Consider the following 22,910-nt stretch of genomic DNA (forward strand, 5'->3'; position numbering starts at 1 on the left):
TATTAGAGCATTGTCTATTTCCCTCAGATTTCCTGAATCTAAATGTTTCCTGATATAATTTGGAGTGAATCGATTTTGGCTGAAGGCTGGTTTCTCTGATAGTGAGGATCTGAGAAAAAAGTGGAAATGGATCATCTACTTTGCACCTCTGGCTGGAAATGATGTGCCCTGCCAGCACAGAAGATTAGTGTTAAATTGTGTTTATTTTTGTGTTGATGCTGATTCACAGTGCTTTATAGATCCCAGTTAAGTACAGAATGATTATAGTGTCACACATCACAACAAAGTGTGCCTTTGGTGTGAAGACACAATTTCTCCTCCACAAGGATTATGCAGTTGTCATGGACAGAAGCACCTGCCACTGTTAGAATTGGTGAGGAAGAGGTCAGGTAGATTTATAACTCATGTGTATTCACTACTTGCTGCAGTCCATAAGCCCATAAAACATCAGAGCAAAATTACGCTATTCTGCCCACTGAGTCTGCTCCACCATTTAGTATCAAAGAAGATACTAAAAGCATTTTGAAGTATATAAAGGGTAAAAGAGAGCTGAGGGCAGATATAGAACCAATAGAAAATGACGCTGGAGATATTGTAATGAGAGACGCAGAGATGGCAGAGGAACTGAATGCATATTTTGCATCAGTTTTCACAGTGGAAAACATATGTAGTACACAAGACATTCAGGAGTGTCACGGAAGTGAAGTACGTGCAGTGAAAATTGCGACTGAGAAGGTGCTCAGGAAGCTTAATGGTCTGATAGTGGATAAATCTCCTGGACCTGATGGAATGCACCGTCAGGTTCTGAAGGAAGTAGCTGGAGAGATTGTGGAGGCATTAACAATGATCTTTCAAGAATTGATAGATTCTGGCATTATACCAGATGACAGGAAAATCGCAAGTGTTACTCCGCTATTTAAGAAGGATAGGAGGCAGCAGAAAGAAAACTATAAACCTGTTAGCCTGACATCAGTGGTTGGGAAGTTGTTTGAATCGATTGTTAGGGATGAGATTACAGAGTACCTGGAGGCACGTGACAAAATAGGCCAAAGCAGGCATGGTTTCCTGAAAGGAAAACCTTGCCTGACTAACCTCCTGCAGTTTTTTGAGGAAATTACAAGCAGGGCAGACAAAGGAGATGCAGTAGATGTGGTGTACTTAGATTTTCAGACGCCTTTGACAAGGTGCTGCACATAAGGCTGCTTACCAAGATAAGAACCCATGGAATTACAGGGAAGTTACTAGCATGGGTGGCGCATTGGCTGGTTGGCAGAAAACAGAGAGTGGGAATAAAAGGATCTTATTCTGGCTGGCTGTCAGTTGCCAGTGGAATTCCATAGGGTTGAGTGTTGGGACCGCTGCTTTTTACGATGCATGTCATTGATTTGGACTATGAGATTAATGGATTTGTGGCTAAATTTGCCATATTACAAGGATAGGTGGAGGAGCGGGTGGTGTTGAGGGAACAGAGAGCCTGCACAGAGACTTAGATAGTTTAGGGAAATGGGCAAAGAAGTGGCAAATGAAATACAATGTTGGAAAGTGTATGGTCATGCACTTTGGTGAAAAAAATAAATGGGCAGACTATTAGTTAGATGGGGAAAGAATTTAAAATGCAGAGATGCAAAGGGACTTGTGAGTCCTTGTGCAGGATACCCTAAAGACTAACCTCCAGGTTGAGTCGGTAGTGAAGAAGGCGAATGCAATGTTGGCATTCGTTTCTAGAGGTATAGAATATAGGAGCAGGGATGTGATGTTGAAGCTCTATAAGGCTCTTGTGAGCGCACACGGAGTATTGTGTGCAGTTTTGGGTTTCTGATTTTAGAAAGGATATACTGAGGGTTCAGAGAAGATTCACGAGAAGGATTCCAGGAATGAATGGATTACCGTATGAGGAACGTCTGGCAGCTCTTGGGCTGTATTCCCTGGAGTTCAGGGGAATGAGGAGGGATCTCATAGAAACATTCTGAATGTTAAAAGGCCTAAACAGATTAGATATGACAAAGTTAGTTCCCATGGTAGTAGAGTCTCAGATAAGAGGGCACGACTTTAGGATTGAAGGATGTCCATTTAGTACAGAGATGCAGAGAAATTACTTTAGTCAGAGGGTGGTAAATCTATGGAATTTGTTGCCACGAGCGGCTGTGAAGGCCAGATCTTGTGTGCATTTAAGGCAGAGATGGATGGGTTCTTGATTAGCCAGGGCATCAAAGCGTATGGGGAGAAGGCAGGGAAGTAGGGATGATTGGAAGAATTGGATCAGCCTATGAGTGAATGGCAGAGCAGACTCGATGGGCCGAATGGCCTGCTTCCACTCCTATATCTTATGGTCTTATTCAGTCATGGCTGATCCCAGATCCTATACAACCCCATACATCTGCTTTCTCTCCATATCCTTTGATGTCCTGACTGATCAGGAAATGATCAACTTCCGCCTTAAATATACACACGGACTCGGACTCCACTGCAGTCTGTGGCACAGCATTCCACAGATTTATTACTCTCTGTATAAAAAAAATTCCTCTTACCTCTGTTCTAAAGGGTCACCCCTCAAATGTGAGGCTGTACCCTCTATTTCTGGATACCCCACCACAGGAAAGATCCTTTCCACATCTACCCTATCTAATTCTTTCAGCATTTGGTAGGTTTCACCAAATGAGATCCACCCCCCCACCCCCCTGCCGCAGTCTTCTAAATTCTAGTGAGTACAGGCCCAAAGTTGCCATACGCTCCTCATATGTTAACCCCTTTTTTCCTGGAATCATCCTCGTGAATCTCCTCTGGACTCTCTCCAATGATAACACATGCTTTCTGAGATTTGGGGCCCAAAACTGTTGACAATACTGTTAAGTGTGGCCTGACTAGTCCTAGGCTGACAGTGATCATCCTGAATTTAGCTGGATCAATCAGTGATATTGCTACCAAGATAGTCTTGGTGAAGGACATTAAAGGTCACAGTCAGAGTACATTCTGGATGTTAAGCAGTCTAGTCCGTGATACAGCTCACTGAGTGTAGACACCAGAACCCAGATAATTGAGAGCAATATTTAACTGGCTGGAAACAGCTTCGTATCCATGGTTAGCTAGTTTTATTCTTTGTCTTAACGATAGTGGTTATGATACAACTGAGTATCTTGCTAGGCAATTTCAGTTAGCAGTTAAGGATCAACCACATTGCTATATTTCTGAAATAACACCAGCAACACACAAAATGCTGGAAGAACTCAGCAGGTTGACCCTAAACATCAACTGCCATTTTCCGTCAGAAAAGTTGCCTGATCCGCTGAACCCTCTGGCATTTTGTGTGTTGCTCCAGATTTCTAGCATCGACAATATCTCATGTCTCTGAATTAGAAAGGTTGACAGATTTTGTTTCCTAAAGATTACCCATGTTTTTAACAAAAGTCTGTCAATTTTATGGTCATCATTACTAATTTTTAAAACTCTAGGTTATAAAATGAACTTAACAGTTCACAGCAATTAGAGATATTTGAACTCAACGACCCAGATTTTTAATTACGAACTGTGGGTTACCTTATTTGTAACTAAAACACTGCACTACCATTGTCACACAAGAGTTAAGATCATTATCTTCATTCTTGGTAAGAAATCAAGTTCTACTTGCTTTATGGAAGTGATGCTAATAATTATAGATTGCTTAATTTACGCCTACTCCTCATGAATGCCAGCCATTAGAAGAAATGTTCTATGCATTCATCTCCCTTTGCAGGTACAGAATATTTGGGAAGCTGAATATTCCACCAGAATGCCACAACATCTTCTCATAAGGTAAAATCTGAATTTGGGAAAGCAGCAACCCAGTTGTTCAAAAGAGGGACTCTGGCCTAAGCCATAAAATTTTCTTTCATGCAGAAAAGGTACATTCACCAGAAAAAATGGTGCAGAATTCAGAGGACCTTACAGAGCGGAAATTTTTAGGAAGGCTGTGCTGAGCTTGAGGTCTAAGTGCAGTGGCTATGACAAGAAAGGCTTCAGTGAGAAGGATGAGACTCCAGTATGATGTGTCACTCCTGATGTCAGGATCAAGAATGTCTCAGAAAAGGGAATATAAGCAGCTAGAGGCTGTAGTCCATATTGATATTAATGAGGAAGAATTCTGAAAAACAAGACCTCTGGAGTTATAGTCTTGGAATTACTCCCTGTGTCGTGTGCTCTTGAGCATAGGAATAGGAAGATAGGATAATGTATGACTAAAAAGCAGGAGGGAGGCCTTCAGGTTTTACAGATCATTAGGATCTTTTCTGGGGCAGGGTGACCTGTACAAAGAAGATGGGTTGCACTTGGAGTGGAGGGGGATCAATATCCCTGCAGGAAGGTTTTCTAGTGCTACTCAGGAAGATACGACCATAAGACATAGGAACAGAATTAGGCCATTCAGTCTATCGAGTCTGCTCCACCATTCCTTCATGGCCGATTTATTTTCCCTCTCAGCCCCATTCTCCTGCCTTCGCCCCATAACCTTTGACACCCTGATTAAGCAAGAACCTACCAATCTCCGCTTTAAATGTACCCAATAACTTGGCCTGCACAGCAGTCTGTGGCAATGAATTCTACTAATTCACAACCTTCTAGCTACAGACATTTACATTTTTCCTCATCTCTGTTCTAAATGGAGATCCTCATATTCTGAAGCTGTGCCCTCTAGTCCTAGAAACCCCCCCTCCCCACCCCAACTATAGGAAACATGCTCTTCACATCCACTTCATCCAGACCTTTCAATATTCGATAGGTTTCAAGGAGATCCCCCCTAAACTCCAGTGATTACAGGCCCAGAACCATCAGGCACTCCACAAATATTAACCCTTTCATTCCTGGGATAATTCTCGTGAACCTCCTCTCCACCCTCTCCAAAGCCAGCACATCTTTTCTTAGATAAGGAGCCCAAAACTGCTCACAGTATTCTTAAGTCATGATGAAGGGTCTCAGCCTGAAATGTTGACTGTTTACTCTTTTCCATAGATGCTGCCTGGCCTGTTGAGTACCTCCAGCATTTTGCATGTGTTGAATGATTTCCAGAATCTGCAGATTTTCTCGTGTTTGTCATAGTACTCTGAGCATGGTCTGACAAATGCCTTATGAAGCCTCAGCATTACATCCTTGCTTTTGTTTTCTAGTCCTCTCAAAATGAATGCTGACATTGCATTTGCCTTTCTTTCCATCGACTCAACCTCCAAGTTAACCTTTAGGGAATCTTGCACGAGGACTCAAGTTCCTCTGTATCTCTGATTTTTGATTTTTCTCCCCATTAAAAAAAATTCCTTGTTCCAAAGTGCAAGATCATGCACTTCCCTATGTTATATTCCATCTGCCACTTAGTTGCCTATTCCAACAATCTATCTAAGGCCTTCTGCAGTCACCCTGCTTCCTCAACACTACCTGCCCCTCCACCTATTTTGGAATCATCTACAAACTTGGCTAGAAAGCCACTGATTCCTTCATCCAAATCACTGACATACAACATGAAATGAAATGGTACTAATACTAATCCCTGTGGCACACTACTAGTCACTGGCAGCCAACCAACCCCCTTCTTTGCCTCCTGTCAGTCAGTCAATCTTCTATCTATGCCAGTATCTTTCCTACCATGGACTCTTATCTTGTTAAGCAGCCTCATGTGTGGCAACTTGTCAAAGGCATTCTGAAAATCCAAATGAAGAACATCCACTAACTCACCTTCATCGATCCTGCCTGTTATTTCCTTAAAGAATTCCAACATATTTGTCAGGCAAGATTTCAAATCTGATGACGGTGCTGACTTTGGTCTACTTTATCATGTGCCTCCAACTACCCCAAAACCTCATCTTTAATAATAGACTCCAACATCTTTCCAACCACTGAAATCAGGCTAACTGGCTTATAATTTCCTTTCCTTTGCCTCCTTCCCTTCTTGAACAGTGGAATGATATTTGCAATTTCCAGTTCTTAGGAACCATTCCAGAATCTAGAGATTCTTGAAGGAATATTACTTATGCATCCACATTCTCTTCAGTTACCTCTTTCAGAGCCCTGGGTTGGATGCTCCAGACCTGATTCAGGGTGCTGACCAAAACAGACTCATACTTTTTGCCTCCACAGATACTGCTTAACCTGTTCAATTCTTCCAGCATTGCTTCCCACCCCCCCCCCCCGCCCCCATCTAGAGAGCAGGCTATTCTAGACTGGGTTTTGAGCAATGAGGAAGGGTTAATTAGCAATCTTGTCGTGAGAGGCCCCTTGGGTAAGAGTGACCATAATATGGTGCAATTCTTCATTAAGATGGAGAGTGACATAGTTAATTCAGAAACAAAGGTTCTGAACTTAAAGAGGGGTAACTTTGAAGGTATGAGACGTGAATTAGCTAAGATAGACTGGCAAATGACACTTAAAGGATTGACGGTGGATATGCAATGGCAAGCATTTAAGGATTGCATGGATGAACTACAACAATTGTTCATCCCAGTTTGGCAAAAGAATAAATCAAGGAAGGTAATGCACCCATGGCTGACAAGAGAAATTAGGGACAGTATCAATTCCAAAGAAGAAGCATACAAATTAGCCAGAAAAAGTGGCTCACCTGAGGACTCGGAGAAATTCAGAGTTCAGCAGAGGAGGACAAAGGGCTTAATTAGGAAGGGGAAAAAAGATTTTGAGAGAAAACTGGCAGGGAACATAAAAACTGACTGTAAAAGCTTTTATAGATATGTAAAAAGGAAAAGACTGGTAAAGACAAATGTAGGTCCCCTACAGACAGAAACAGGTGAATTGATTATGGGGAGCAAGGACATGGCAGATCAATTGAATAATTACTTTGGTTCTGTCTTCACTAAGAAGGACATAAATAATCTTCCAGAAATAGTAGGGGACAGAGGGTCCAGTGAGATGGAGGAACTGAGCGAAATACATGTTAGTAGGGAAGTGGTGTTAGGTAAATTGAAGGGATTAAAGGCAGATAAATCCCCAGGGCCAGATGGTCTGCATCCCAGAGTGCTTAAGGAAGTAGCCCAAGAAATAGTGGATGCATTAGCGATAATTTTTCAAAACTCGTTAGATTCTGGACTAGTTCCTGAGGATTGGAGGGTGGCTAATGTAACCCCACTTTTTAAAAAAGGAGGGAGAGAGAAACCAGGGAATTATAGACCAGTTAGCCTAACGTCGGTGGTGGGGAAACTGCTGGAGTCAGTTATCAAAGATGTGATAACAGCACATTTGGAAAGCGGTGAAATCATCGGACAAAGTCAGCATGGATTTGTGAAAGGAAAATCATGTCTGACGAATCTCATAGAATTTTTTGAGGATGTAACTAGTAGAGTGGATAGGGGAGAACCAGTGGATGTGGTATATTTGGATTTTCAAAAGGCTTTTGACAAAGTCCCACACAGGAGATTAGTGTGCAAACTTAAAGCACACGGTATTGGGGGTAAAGTATTGATGTGGATAGAGAATTGGTTGGCAGACAGGAAGCAAAGAGTGGGAATAAATGGGACCTTTTCAGAATGGCAGGCAGTGACTAGTGGGGTACCGCAAGGCTCAGTGCTGGGACCCCAGTTGTTTACAATATATATTAGTGACTTGGATGAGGGAATTAAATGCAGCATCTCCAAGTTTGCGGATGACACAAAGCTGGGCGGCAGTGTTAGCTGTGAGGAGGATGCTAAGAGGATGCAGGGTGACTTGGATAGGTTGGGTGAGTGGGCAAATTCATGGCAGATGCAATTTAATGTGGATAAATGTGAAGTTATCCACTTTGGTGGCAAAAATAGGAAAACAGATTATTATCTGAATGGGGGCCGATTAGGAAAAGGGGAGGTGCAACAAGACCTGGGTGTCATTATACACCAGTCATTGAAAGTGGACATGCAGGTACAGCAGGCGGTGAAAAAGGCGAATGGTATGCTGGCATTTATAGCAAGAGGATTCGAGTACAGAAGCAGGGAGGTACTACTGCAGTTGTACAAGGCCTTGGTGAGACCACACCTGGAGTACTGTGTGCAGTTTTGGTCCCCTAATCTGAGGAAAGACATCCTTGCCATAGAGGGAGTACAAAGAAGGTTCACCAGATTGATTCCTGGGATGGCAGGACTTTCATATGAAGAAAGACTGGATGAACTAGGCTTGTACTCGTTGGAATTTAGAAGATTGAGGGGGGATCTGATTGAAACGTATAAAATCCTAAAGAGGTTGGACAGGCTAGATGCAGGAAGATTGTTCCCGATGTTGGGGAAGTCCAGAACGAGGGGTCACAGTTTGAGGATAAGGGGGAAGCCTTTTAGGACCGAGATTAGGAAAAACTTCTTCACACAGAGAGTGGTGAATCTGTGGAATTCTCTGCCACAGGAAACAGTTGAGGCCAGTTCATTGGCTATATTTAAGAGGGAGTTAGTTATGGCCCTTGTGGCTATGGGGATCAGGGGGTATGGAGGGAAGGCTGGTGCAGGGTTCTGAGTTGGATGATCAGTCATGATTATAATAAATGGCAGTGCAGGCTCGAAGGGCCGAATGGCCTACTCCTGCACCTATTTTCTATGTTTCTATCTAGAGGCCTAGAATGACAATCCAGGGAGCAAACTCAGGCAGCTGTGAAATTTCAGTATAGTTAAAATACGGAACATTTTTGTTAAAAAGCTATTATCAATGAAAGCTACAGGAACTTATCCAGTTTAAAACTATGTTCAAAGAGGCTATCAGTCATCCTTATTTGGTCTGGCCTACAGGCAACTTCAGGCCCACCAATCTGGGTAACTCGTAAGTGCTCTCTGAAATGGCCAAGAAGCCAGTGGTACTTTAATAACTATTTCCCAACAGCGAAAGAGCAAAACCAACCTAGCTATTAAATTCAGAAGCAGCAAAGTTACTTCCAGTTTATTTGACCATACAAAGCTCTCATTTAAGACAGAAATTAGGTGAGATAAAACAAGAGATTTAGCCGTTTCACTGACTCGAATGCTAAATTGTGGTTATTTTTTAAAATTTATTCATTTATGGGATGTGGGCATTGCCAGCTAAGCCAGTACTTATTGCCCATCCCTAGATGTCCTTGGGAAGGTGGTGATGAGCTGCCATTTTGAACTGCTGCAGTCTCTGAGGTGCAGGTACACCCACAGTGCTGCTAGGAGGCAATTCCATGATTTAAACCCAGTGACAATGAAGAAAAGCGATATGTTTCCAAGTCAGGATCGTGAGTGACTTGGAGGGGGATTTCCAAGTCCTGGTGTTCCCAGGTATCTGCTGTTCTGATCCTTCTAGATGGTGGTGGTCGTGGGTCTGGAAGGTGCTACCTTAGGAACTTCAGTGTGTTGTTGCAGTGCATCTTGTAGATAGTACACACTGCTCCAACTGCTCGTCGATGGTGGAGGGATTGGATGCTTGTGGAAGCAGTACCAATCAAGTGGGCTGCTTTGTACTAGATGGTGTCAACCTTCTTGAGTGTTGATGGAGCTGCACTCATCCAGGCGAGTGACAAATACTCCATTACACTCCTGACCTGAACCTTGTAGATGGTGGACTGGCTTTGGGGAGACAAGAGATGAATTACATGCCGCGGGATTCCTCGCCTTTGACCTGCTCTGGTAGCCACGGTGTATATATGGCTAGACCAATTCAATTTCCTGTCAATGGTAACCTCCAAGATGTTGATAGTAGGGGATTTATAATCAGATCATCCATCATCTTAACTGGTATGGCAGGATCAAAAGGCCAAGTGGCCTGCTTCTATTTGTAGGCATGTCAGGAGGATGGGAAAGCTATATTATTAACTGCTTATGCATCATCCTTATAATATCTACATATTTGAGAAATATATCTGATGCCTCTGTCATGATCGCTGCATTTGTCCCATCTCATCAATGTGACAGATCCACCAGAAGTACAGTATATGAATGAAAGCATGTAGTCTGTGAGCCCTCAACACTGACTCCAGATCTCAAAATCTCCTGGCATTAGGTCAAACATGAGCAAAGAAATCTATTCTTCCATACCACCTACCACCTGCATGAAATTTGATGCATCAGTGGCATAAAACCATATGACATAGGAGCGAAATTAGGCCATTCGTCCCATTGAGTCTGCTCTGTCATTTGATTATGGCTTACTTATTTTCCCTCTCAACTCCATTCCCTGCCTTTTCCCCGTAATCTCTGGCACCCTTACTAATCAAGGGCTTATCAACCTCTCCTTTAAATATACCCAAACACTTGGCCTCCACAGCTGTCTGCGGCAATGAATTACACAGATACACCACCTTCTTGCTAAAGAAATTCGTCATCTCTGTTGTAAAGGAACATCCGTTTTGAGGCTATGCCCTCTGGTCTTACGACTCTCCCACTAATGGAAACATGCTCTCCATGTCCACTCCATCTCAACCTTTCACTAATTGGTGGGTTTCAGTGAGATCTCTCCCCTAATTTCTCGAAACACCAGTGAGTACAGGCCCAGAAGCATCACATTCTCCTTATGTGTTAACCCTTTCACTCCCAGGATCATTCTCGTAAACCTCTTCTGAACCCAATGCCATCATATCCTTTCTGAGATAAGGAGTCCAAAACTGCTCTCAATACAGTTGATGACCAGAGGAAAATAAAAGAGGTTAACATAGGTTAACATAGTACAGCACAGTAAGGCCCTTCAGCCCACAATGTTGTGCTGACCCTCAAACCCTGCCTCCCATATAAGCCCCCACCTTCGATTCCTCCATATACCTGTCTAGTAGTCTCTTAAACTTCACTAGTGTATCTGCCTCCACCACTGACTCAGGCAGTGTATTCCACGCACCAACCACTCTCTGAGTAAAAAACCTTCCTCTAATATCCCCCTTGAACTTCCCACCACTTACCTTAAAGCCATGTCCTCCTGTATTGAGCAGTGGTGCCCTGGGGAAGAGGCGCTGGCTATCCACTCTATCTATTCCTCTTATTATCTTGTACACCTCTATCATGTCTCCTCTCATCCTCTTTCTCTCTAAAGAGTAAAGCCCTAGCTCCCTTAATCTCTGATCATAATGCATACTTTCTAAACCAGGCAGCATCCTGGTATATCTCCTCTGTACCCTTTCCAATGCTTCCACATCCTTCCTATAGTGAGGTGACCAGAAATGGACACAGTACTCCAAGTGTGGCCTAACCAGAGTTTTATAGAGCTGCACCATTACATCACGACTCGTAAACTCTATCCCTCGACTTATGAAAGCTAACACCCCGTAAGCTTTCTTAACTACCCTATCCACCTGTGAGGCAACTTTCAGGGATCTGTGGACATGTACCCTGAGATCCCTCTGCTCCTCCACACTACCAAGTATCCTGCCATTTACTTTGTACTCTTCCTTGGAGTTTGTCCTTCCAAAGTGTACCACCTCACACTTCACCGGGTTGAACTCCATCTGCCACTTCTCAGCCCACTTATGCATCCTTTCAATGTCTCTCTGCAATCTTTGACAATCCTCTACACTATCTACAACACCACCAACATTTGTGTCATCTGCAAACTTGCCAACCCACCCTTCTACCACCACATCCAGGTCATTAATAAAAATCACGAAAAGTAGAGGTCCCAGAACAGATCCTTGTGGGACACCACTAGTCACAATCCTCCAATCTGACTGTACTCCCTCCACCACCACCCTTTGCCTTCTGCAGGCAAGCCAATTCTGAATCCACCTGGCCAAACTTGCCTGGATCCCATGCCTTCTAACTTTCTGAATAAGTCTACCGTGTGGAACCTTGTCAAATGCCTTACTAAAATCCATATAGATCACATCCACTGCACTACCCTCATCTATATGCCTGGTCACCTCCTCAAAGAACTCTATCAGGCTTGTTAGACACGATCTGCCCTTCACAAAGCCATGCTGACTGTCCCTGATCAGACCATGATTCTCAAAATGCCTATAGATCCTATCTCTAAGAATCTTTTCCAACAGCTTTCCCACCACAGACGTAAGGCTCACTGGTCTATAATTACCCCGACTATCCCTACCACCTTTTTTGAACAAGGGAACAACATTCGCCTCCCTCCAATCCTCCGGTACCATTCCCGTGGACAACGAGGACATAAAGATCCTAGCCAGAGGCTCAGCAATCTCTTCTCTCGCCTCATGGAGAAGCCTGGGGAATATTCCGTCAGGCCCCGGGGACCTATCTGTCCTAATATATTTTAACAACTCCAACACTGCCTCTCCCTTAATATCAACATGCTCCAGAACATCAACCTCACTCATATTGTCCTCACCATCATCGTTCCCTCTCATTGGTGAATACCGAAGAGAAGTATTCATTGAGGAACTCGCTCACTTCCACAGCCTCCAGGCACATCTTCCCACCTTTATCTCTAATCAGTCCTACCTTCACTCCTGTTATCCTTTTTTTTCTTCACATAATTGAAGAATGCCTTGGGGTTTTCCTTTACCCTACTCGCCAAGGCCTTCTCATGCCCCCTTCTTGCTCTTCTCAGCCCCTCCTTAAGCTCCTTTCTTGCTTCCCTATATTCCTCAATAGACCCATCTGATCCTTGCTTCCTAAACCTCATGTATGCTGCCTTCTTCCACCTGACTAGATTTTCCACCTCACTTGTCACCCATGGTTCCTTCACCCTGCCATTCTTTATCTTCCTCACTGGGACAAATTTATCCCTTACATCCCGCAAGAGATCTCTAAATATCAACCACATGTCCATAGTACATTTCCCTGCAAAAACATCATCCCAATTCACACCCGCAAGTTCTAGCCTTATAGCCTCATAATTTGCCCTTCCCCAATTAAAAATTTTCCTGCCCTCTTTGATTCTATCCTTTTCCATGATAATTATAAAGGCCAGAGAGCGGTGGTCACTGTCCCCCAGATGCTCACCCACTGAGAGATCTGTGACCTGACCCGGTTCATTACCTAGTACTAGATCTAGTATGGCATTCCCCCTGGTCGGCCTGTCCACATACTGTGACAGGAATCCATCCTGAACACACTTAACAAACTCTGCCCTATCTTGGAACTAATCAGGTGCCAATCAGGTTCTGGAGTTGCAATACTAATCAAAGTTAATGTCACAGCTGTTCTCAGAGGGGACATACAGGAGGGCATACCCACCGAAGCCACACAGAAGCTCAAAAACAAGAAAGGTCTAATAAATGCTTTTGAATGCAGTTTAATCACAGAAGCCAGACTTCAGCCAAACTGATTCACTCCACATAATATCTAGAAATGGCTGAGAACAGTAATAAGTTTACAAGCAGATTCTGTTTTACAGCCATAAATTAGATGATTTGTCCTTAAGTCAAAAAATATAAAAGAATCACTTGATATGGTAACCTTCATAAGTATTGTAATGAATGGCATCAAATGCATATGAGACTGGTAATAAAAATTATTAAAAATGGAGAGAGTGAGGAACAGATATATAGTATATATGTACAAGGAACTCTTGGATTTAATAATATTAAGGGAGCTTGATCATCTGTAGGGGTGTTTATATGTTGGAAGTTCTTAACTCAGAGACGGCCTGTGCAGGGAAAGTCAGGTAAACATAGAAACATAGAAAATAGGTGCAGGAGTAGGCCATTCGGCCCTTCAAGCCTGCACCGCCATTCAGTACGATCATGGCTGATCATCCAACTCAGAACCCTGTACCCGCCTTCACTCCATACCCCATGATCCCTTTAGCTACAAGGGCCATATCTAACTCCCTCTTAAATATAGCCAATGAACTGTTTCCTGTGGCAGAGAATTCCACAGATTCACCACTCTCTGTGAAAAGAAGTTTTTCCTCATCTTGGTCCTAAAAGGCTTCCCCTTTATCCTCAAACTGTGACCCTCATTCTGGACTTCCCCAACATCGGGAACAATCTTCCTGCATCTAGCCTGTCCAATCCCTTTAGAATTTTATACGTTTCAATCAGATCCCCCCTCAATCTTCTAAATTCCAGAGAGTATAACCCTGGTCGATCCAGTCTTTCATCATATGAAAGTCCTGCCATCCCAGGAATCAATCTGGTGAACCTTCTTTGTACTCCCTCTATGGCAAGAATGTCTTTCCTCAGATTAGGGAACCAAAACTGCACACAGTACTCCAGGCGTGGTCTCACCAAGGGCTTGTACAACTGCAGCAGTACCTCCTTGCTCCTGTACTCAAATCTTCTTGCTATGAATGCCAGCATACCATTCGCCTTTTTCACCGCCTGCTGTACCTGCATGCCCACTTTCAATGACTGGTGTATAATGACACCCAGGTCTCGTTGCACCTCCCCTGTTCCTAATCGGCCACCATTCAGATAATAATCTGTTTTCCTGTTCTTGCCACCAAAGTGGATAACCTCACATTTATCCACATTAAATTGCATCTGCCATCAATTTGCCCACTCACCTAATCTATCCAAGTCACCCTGCATCCTCTTAGCATCCTCCTCACAGCTAACATTGCCACCCAGCTTCGTGTCATCCACAAACTTGGAGATGCTGCATTTAATTCCCTCATCTAAGTCATTAATATATGTTGTAAACAACTGGGGTCCCAGCACTGAGCCTTGCGGCACCCCACTAGTCACTGCCTGCCATTCTGAAAAGGTCCCATTTATCCCCACTCTTTGCTTCCTGTCTGCCAACCAATTCTCTATCCACATCAATACCATACCCCCAATACCGTGTGCTTTAAGCTTGCACGCTAATCTCCTGTGTGGGACTTTGTCAAAAGCCTTTTGAAAATCCAAATATACCACATCCACTGGTTCTCCCCTATCCACTCTACTAGTTACATCCTCAAAAAATGCTATGAGATTCGTCAGACATGATTTTCCTTTCACAAATCCATGCTGACTTTGTCCGATGATTTCACCGCTTTCCAAATGTGCTGTTGTCACATCGTTGATAACTGACTCTAGCATTTTCCCCACCACCGATCTCAGGCTTACCGGTCTATAATTCCCCGGTTTCTCTCTCCCTCCTTTTTTAAAAAGCGGGGTTACATTAGTCACCCTCCAATCCTCAGGAACTAATCCAGTATCTAAAGAGTTTAAAAAAATTATCACTAATGCATCCACTATTTCTTGGGCTACTTCCTTAAGCACTCTGGGATGCAGACCATCTGGCCCTGGGGATTTATCTGCCTTTAATCCCTTCAATTTACCTAACACCACTTCCCTACTAACATGTATTTCCCTCAGTTCCTCCATCTCACTAGACCCTCGGTCCCCTACTATTTCCGGAAGATTATTTATGTCCTCCTTAGTGAAGACAGAACCAAAGTAGTTATTGAATTGGTCTGTCATGTCCTTGTTCCCCATGATCAATTCACCTGTTTCTGACTGTAAGGGACCTACATTTGTCTTAACCAATCTTTTTCTTTTCACATATCTATAAAAGCTTTTACAGTCAGTTTTTATGTTCCCTGCCCGCTTTCTCTCATAATCTTTTTTCCCTTTCCTAATTAAGCCCTTTGTCCTCCTCTGCTGGAATCTGAATTTCTCCCAGTCCTCAGGTGTGCCGCTCTTTCTGGCTAATTTGTATGTTTCTTCTTTGGAATTTCCCTTGTCAGCCAGGGGCGCACTACCTTCCCTGGTTTATTCTTTTGCCAAACTGGGATGAACAATTGTTGTAGTTCATCCATGCGATCTTTAAATGCTTGCCATTGCATATCCACCGTCAACTCTTTAAGTATCATTTGCCAGTCTATCTTAGCTAATTCACGTCTCATACCTTCAAAGTTACCCTTCTTTAAATTCAGAACCTTTGATACTGAATTAACTATATCACTCTCCATCTTAATGAAGAATTCCACCATATTATGGTCACTCTTACCCAAGGGGCCTCGCACGACAAGATTGCTAAACTAACCCTTCCTCATTGCTCAATACCAAGTCTAGAATGGCCTGCTCTCTAGTTGGTTCCTCAACATATTGGTTCAGAAAACTACCCCGCATACGTTCCAAGAAATCCTCTTCCTCAGCACCCTTACCAATTTGGTTCACCCAATCTATATGTAGATTGAAGTCACCCATTATAACTGCTGTTCCTTTATTGCACGCATTTCTAATTTCTTGTTTAATGCCATCCCCAACCTCACTACTACTGTTAGGTGGTCTGTACACAACTCTCACCAGCGTTTTCTACCCCTTAGTGTTATGCAGCTCTACCCATATCGATTCCACATCCTCCTGGCTAATGTCCTTCCTTTCTATTGCTTTAATCTCCTCTCTAACCAGCAATGCCACCCCACCTCCTTTTCTTTCATGTCTATCCCTCCTGAATATTGAATATCCCTGAATGTTGAGCTCCCATCCTTGGTCACCCTGAAGCCATGTCTCTGTGATCCCAACTATATTATATTCATTAATAACTATCTGCACATTCAATTCATCCACCTTGTTACGAATGCTCCTTGCATTGACACACAAAGCCTTCAGGCTTGCTTTTACAACACTCTTAGCCCTTATACAATTATGTTGAAAAGTGGCCCTTTTTGATTTTTGCCCTGGATTTGCCGGCCTGCCACTTTTACTTTTCACCTTACTGCTTTTTGCTTCTACCCTCATTTTATACCCCTGTATCTCTGCACTTGTTCCCATGCCACATTAGTTTAAATCCTCCTGAACAACAGTAGCAAATGCTCCCCCTAGAACATTGGTTCCAGTCCAGCCCAGGTGCAGACCGTCCTGTTTGTACCGGTCCCACCTCCTCCAGAACTGGTTCCAATGCCCCAAAAATTTGACTCCCTCCCCCTTGCACCATTTTTCAAGCCACGTTTTCATCTTAAATATCCTTCTGTTTCTACTCTGACTAGCACATGGCACTGGTAGTAATCCAGAGATTATTACCTTTGTGGTCCTACTTTTTAGTTTATCCCCTAACTCCCTAAATTCACCTTGTAGGACCTCATCCCGTTTTTTACCTATATCGTTGGTACCTATGTGCGCCACGACCACTGGCTTAATAATAATAAAGTTGTGCTTTATTATTAAACTTAATAATAAATTTGTGCTCCTTTTGCAAAAATAGAGTAAACCTACTTCAATAATTATCACCTAATTAGTCTTCTCTCAACTGCATGAGTTTCAGCACAACTAATTGGCTCCAGATCTTTTCAGAGCCTTTGATAAAAGGGATGTTTTCAGAAGGCAATGAGGATGACAGTCCTTGATAGTGAGGCAGCACTTAACCAAGAAGCTTTGCTGATAATGAAGTCAATAGGCATCAAAGAAAAAACTCTCCAATGATTAGAGTCATACAAGGTTGATTGATGGAGGTCAATAATCACTTCAGGAGCTCCTTAGGGTAGTGCTGGTCATCTTCAACTGTTTCATCAGTGACCTTCTTTCCAGAATAAGGTCAAAGTGATGAAACTGACTTACGATCACAATCCTCACCAAATAAAACAGTTCATATGTTTGCATGCAGCAAGACCTAGCCCTAGACCTTTGACAATGCAATAATAAATGGCAACCAAGATGACAATTTTTAAGCATTGGGCAGTGAACTTACTGCCTTCAAAATGGTGATGGAAACAATTGGGAATTGCACCAATTAAGTTGCAGTGGACAATTGGGGGAATAGGATTACTTTACTGGGAGCCAACACTGACTAAGTGGGCTCCTTTCTAAGCCTGAACAATTCGTTCATATGTCCCTAATATTGCCAGGCAATGACTAACTCCAACAAGTGAGAGTTTAACTAATCAACTACCCTCAACAATACCAAATCCACTGCATTGACATCCTGGTTGCCACCATGTACCCAAAAGTCAGAAGCTCGGTAACCTTTTGAGTAATTTACTTCTTGACTCTTCAAGGACTATCCGCCATCTCCGTACATGGCAGAATTAGGAGTGTGATGGACTACACCAATTACCTGAATAAGTGCAACTCCAACAACTTTGAAGAAATGTTACTTATCCAGCAGTCTACTTGGTAAGTACAGTATTTGTAATCCGGACATTAGTTTCCTCCTCCACTAACACATGGTGGTTTCACTATGGACAATCCATAAAATGTTTCATAGTTATTTGCTGTCATTTCACTAGCAGCTACTAAACCTGCAACCTCTACTATTGAGAGGGATGGAATTCAGGCAGATAGGAAAATCAGCACCCTGCAGTTCCTCTCTTAGTCATTCACCATCCTGATATGCTGTTCTTCCTCCACTTTTGGAATTCCTACTATAACAATATTATGAAAGTACCTTCACATGAAGGACTGCAAAGATCCAAGGAAGAAGTGCACCAGAATTTTCTCAAGGGCTATTTGAAATGGCCCTGCCAGCAATTCTAGATTTGGGAAAAAAGGAAATGGGCACATATAATCCTGCCGGCAATATGTTCTGAAAGTACTCATTAGGTTTGTAGCAGCTTGGATCATTTATCAAGTGTGGATTGTGCAACTGACATTTTAAAGTAGTTCAAAAGCTTTTCATACCAGCTTAGCTTTCATCACAAGTCATTTTAAAATTTAGCAATAGAAAATACCTAAAATCCTGTATAAAGAAAATTGGGCAGCTGAGGTTGAGAGATAACCAAGTGCAGTTTAGAAAATTATTATGGAGACTTTTAATGATAAAAGCAGTCAGAAGGATTTAGAACTCCAGAGAAATAGACTGTGATACCAGAAGTCTGTGTCCTCAAACCAAAAGAGAATACAAATAGCAAGCTCAGTACAGAGTACAGTAAACACTTTGACTGGAGGATCTCAGCGGTAAAATGGAGTTACAGGCCAATTCTGAAATTCAAGTTTTTTTAACATTAGTTATAATACATGAAGAACTATACTACATATTTAACATATGTCTATCCTGTAAAATTTTGGCAGGGGAACTAAAAGAGATCTGCTTGTAGCTTCTTTATATTTAACTCTAGGTACTCACATTTTGATGTCAAAGAAGGATTTACCAAGCAAGACACGATGAAGAAATCGTGTGTGGTGATATTATAAACAAACAATGATGATATCTTCATGTCCATAAGGATATTAATTTTAAACACATTTCAATACCATCCAAAAAGCTGGTGCTTTCTATTACTGAAAAGAACAAAAGTCACTGACCTGAACTGTGCAACCTAGTAGAAGCAGGAGGAGCTTCTTCATCTCATTAATTCCACAGTCTGAAATAGATAAAATATCACTGTAAACTGCCTGTATTAAGTTTTGTGGGATAAATTCAAATAAGTAGCCACAAATGAGTTGAATTGTTGAAAAATCTGCTGCTGTTAATTGTAGTGCAATCCGTTTGATGAAAAGTAACCAGAAGGTACCTCCACAAATTCGTAATGACTACAATTACTAAAGCTTTAGCAAGAACATCACAAATTAACTGAAAATACCATAGACATTATTTCGCTTGTGAACTTAAAATGTAAGAGAAAAAAATCCTTATTTTGGCAAAAATAGATTCCCAACAGCATCCAAATGCAGATTACCATTGTAAACAAAACAATCTTAATGTCATGACATTGGGAAGAATTCTCAAATTTCCATGATCTGTCATGCAATTAATTCCTGTTATTTATTGTCCTTCATATTCTGAATTGGAACACTACAATTCTTTGGAAATAAGTATTTGTCAGATCCAAGCCATCATCTTCTTGACAAACGTTATTAACCTGGGCAACTGTATTTTACTGCATATTTTGAAATAAATTTCTAATTTAAACTTAAGATACTCAAATAAATCTGAAAACTAAAGTCATTGGTATTGAATGATCAAAAGACAATGGAACAAAATTGTTGCTCGATCGAGTCCATGCAATCTACTTAGCATGCAGAGTCATACTAGAGTGTATATAACCCTTAAGTGATGTCACATCCACAAGACTACCATGTACAAACCCCTTCCTTCATAACTGATCACCCTGCCTACTTCATTGGCAAAGTCCCTACTGTCATCACATTCCTCTCCCACCTCCCAACCCAGCAACTGACAAATTAGTTCAAGTAAAGCTGAGAAACAGGAAAGGTATGGCCACATTAGTGGGATTGTATTACAGACCACCCAATAGTCAACGAGACTTGGAAGAGCAAATCTGCAGAGAGATAGCAGACAACTGCAGGAAACATAAAGTTGTGGTGGTAGAGGATTTTAATTTTCCATACATTGATTGGGACTCCCATACTGTTAGGGCTCTAGATGGTTTAGAGTTTGTAAAATGTGTTCAGGAAAGTTTTCTAAATCAGTATATAGAGGGACCAACTAGAGGGGATGCAATATTGGATCTCCTGTTAGGAAACGAATTAGGGCAAGTGACGGAAGTCTGTGTAGGGGAGCACTTTGGTTCCAGTGATCATAACGCCATTAGTTTCAATTTGATCATGGACAAGGATAGATCTGGTCCTAGGGTTGAGGTTCTGAACTGGAAGAAGGCCAAATTTGAAGAAATGAGAAGGGATCTAAAAAGCGTGGATTGGGACAGGTTGTTCTCTGGCAAAGATGTGATTGGTAGGTGGGAAGCCTTCAAAGGGGAAATTTTGAGAGTGCCGAGTTTGTATGTTCCTGTCAGGATTAAAGGCAAAGTGAATAGGAATAAGGAACCTTAGTTCTCAAGGGATATTGCAACTCTGATAAAGAAGAAGAGGGAGTTGTATGAAATGTATAGGAAACAGGGGGTAAATCAGGTGCTTGAGGAGTATAAGAAGTGCAAGAATATACTTAAGGAAGAAATCAGGAGGGCAAAAAGAAGACATGAGGTTGCCTTGGCAGTCAAAGTGAAGGATAATCCAAAGAGCTTTTACAAGTACATTAAGAGCAAAAGGATTGTAAGGGATAAAATTGGTCCTCTTGAAGATCAGAGTGGTTCGGCTTTGTGCGGAACCAAAGGAAATGGGGGAGATCTTAAATAGGTTTTTTGCGTCTGTATTTACTAAGGAAGCTGGCATGAAATCTATGGAATTGAGGGAATCAAGTAGTGAGACCATGGCAACTGTACAGATTGAAAAGGAGGAGGTGCTTGCTGTCTTGAGGAAAATTAAAGTGGATAAATCCCCGGGACCTGACAGGGTGTTCCCTCGGACCTTGAAGGAGACTAGTGTTGAAATTGCGGGGGCCCTGGCAGAAATATTTAAAATGTCGCTGTCTACGGGTGGAGTGCTGGAGGATTGGAGAGTGGCTCATGTTGTTCCGTTGTTTAAAAAAGGATCGAAAAGTAATCCGGGAAATTATAGGCCGGTGAGTTTAACGTCAGTAGTAGCTAAGTTATTGGAGGGAGTACTAAGAGACAGAATCTACAAGCATTTGGATAGACAGGGGCTTATTAGGGAGAGTCAACATGGCTTTGTGCGTGGTAGGTCATGTTTGACCAATCTGTTGGAGTTTTTCGAGGAGGTTACCAGGAAAGTGGATGAAGGGAAGGCAGTGGATATTGTCTACATGGACTTAAGTAAGGCCTTTGACAAGGTCCCGCATGGGAGGTTAGTTAGGAAAATTCAGTCGCTAGGTATACATGGAGAGGTGGTAAATTAGATTGGACATTGGCTTGATGGAAGAAGCCAGAGAGTGGTGGTAGAAAATTGCTTCTCTGAGTGGAGGCCTGTGACTAGTGGTGTGCCACAGGGATCAGTGCTGGGTCCATTGTTATTTGTCATCTATATCAATGATCTGGATGATAATGTGGTAAATTGGATCAGCAAGTTTGCTGATGATACAAAGATTGGAGGTGTAGTAGACAGTGAGCAAGGTTTTCAGAGCCTGCAGAGGGACTTGGACCATCTGGAAAAATGGGCTGAAAAATGGCAGATGGAGTTTAATACTGACAAGTGTGAGGTATTGCACGTTGGAAGGACAAACCAACGTAGAACATACAGGGTTAATGGTAAGGCACTGAGGAGTGCAGTGGAACAGAGGGATCTGGGAATACAGATACAAAATTCCCTAAAAGTGGCGTCACAGGTAGATAGGGTCGTAAAGAGAGCTTTTGGTACATTGGCCTTTATTAATCGTAGTATTGAGTATAAGAGCTGGAATGTTATGATGAGGTTGTATAAGGCATTGGTGAGGCCAAACCTGGAGTATTGTGTTCAGTTTTGGTCACCAAATTACAGGAAGGATATAAATAAGGTTGAAAGAGTGCAGAGGAGGTTTACAAGGATGTTGCCGGGACTTGAGAAACTCAGTTACAGAGAAAGGTTGAATAGGTTAGGACTTTATTCCCTGGAGTGTAGAAGAATGAGGGGAGATTTGATAGAGGTATATAAAATTGTGATGGGTATAGATAGAGTGAATGCAAGCAGGCTTTTTCCACTGAGGCAAGGGGAGAAAAAAACCAGAGGACATGGGTTAAAGGTGAGGGGGGAAAAGTTTAAAGGGAACATTAGGGGGGGCTTCTTCACACAGAGAGTGGTGGGAGTATGGAATGAGCTGGCAGACGAGGTGGTAAATGCGGGTTCTTTTTTAACATTTAAGAATAAATTGGACAGATACATGGATGGGAGGTGTATGGAGGGATATGGTCCGTGTGCAGGTCAGTGGGACTAGGCAGAAAATGGTTCGGCACAGCCAGAAGAGCCAAAGGGCCTGTTTCTGTGCTGTAGTTTCTATGGTTCTATGGTTCTAAATAAAACAGTATCAGAATCAGAATCAGGTTTATTATCACCAGCATGTGTTGTGAAATTTGTTAATTTAGCAGCAGCACTTCAATGCAATACATAATATAGAACAAGAAAAAATAATAATTAAGTAAATCAATTACAGTATACATATATTGAAAAGATTAAAAATCATGCAGAAACAGAAATAATACATATTTAAAAAGTGAGGTAGTGTTCAACAGTTCAATGTCCATTTTGGAATTGGATGGCAGAGAGGAAAAAGCTGTTCCTGAATTGCTAAATGTGTGCCCTCAGGCTTCTGTACCTCCTACCTGATGGAAACAGTGAGAAAAGGGCATGCCCTGAGTGCTGGAGGTCCTTAATAATGGATGCTGTATTTCTGAGGAACTGCTCCTTGAAGGTGTCCTGG

At 42.3% G+C, this 22,910-nt stretch overlaps 1 protein-coding gene and 1 long non-coding RNA gene across 23 annotated transcripts in view; one reads left to right on the forward strand and one right to left on the reverse strand.

The window, feature by feature from the left end:
* The window catches only part of LOC134350559 (uncharacterized), a 34,127-nt gene extending 16,246 nt beyond the window's left edge, over positions 1–17,881 (forward strand). Inside the window, exons 2-3 of the long non-coding RNA XR_010018934.1 lie at positions 3,731–3,789; positions 17,761–17,881. This is a non-coding gene — a long non-coding RNA (uncharacterized LOC134350559). The remainder of the gene's footprint in view (positions 1–3,730; positions 3,790–17,760) is intronic.
* The window catches only part of LOC134350558 (girdin-like), a 280,107-nt gene that overhangs the window by 173,279 nt on the left and 83,918 nt on the right, over positions 1–22,910 (reverse strand). For all 22 annotated transcript variants that reach the window (XM_063055910.1, XM_063055909.1, XM_063055907.1 and 19 more), the window contains exon 5: positions 19,007–19,065. In XM_063055910.1, the coding sequence (XP_062911980.1) occupies positions 19,007–19,065 (59 nt within the window). The remainder of the gene's footprint in view (positions 1–19,006; positions 19,066–22,910) is intronic.

The sequence above is a fragment of the Mobula hypostoma genome, chromosome 8 (assembly GCF_963921235.1).
Source record: "Mobula hypostoma chromosome 8, sMobHyp1.1, whole genome shotgun sequence".
NCBI classification, from domain to species: domain Eukaryota; kingdom Metazoa; phylum Chordata; class Chondrichthyes; order Myliobatiformes; family Myliobatidae; genus Mobula; species Mobula hypostoma.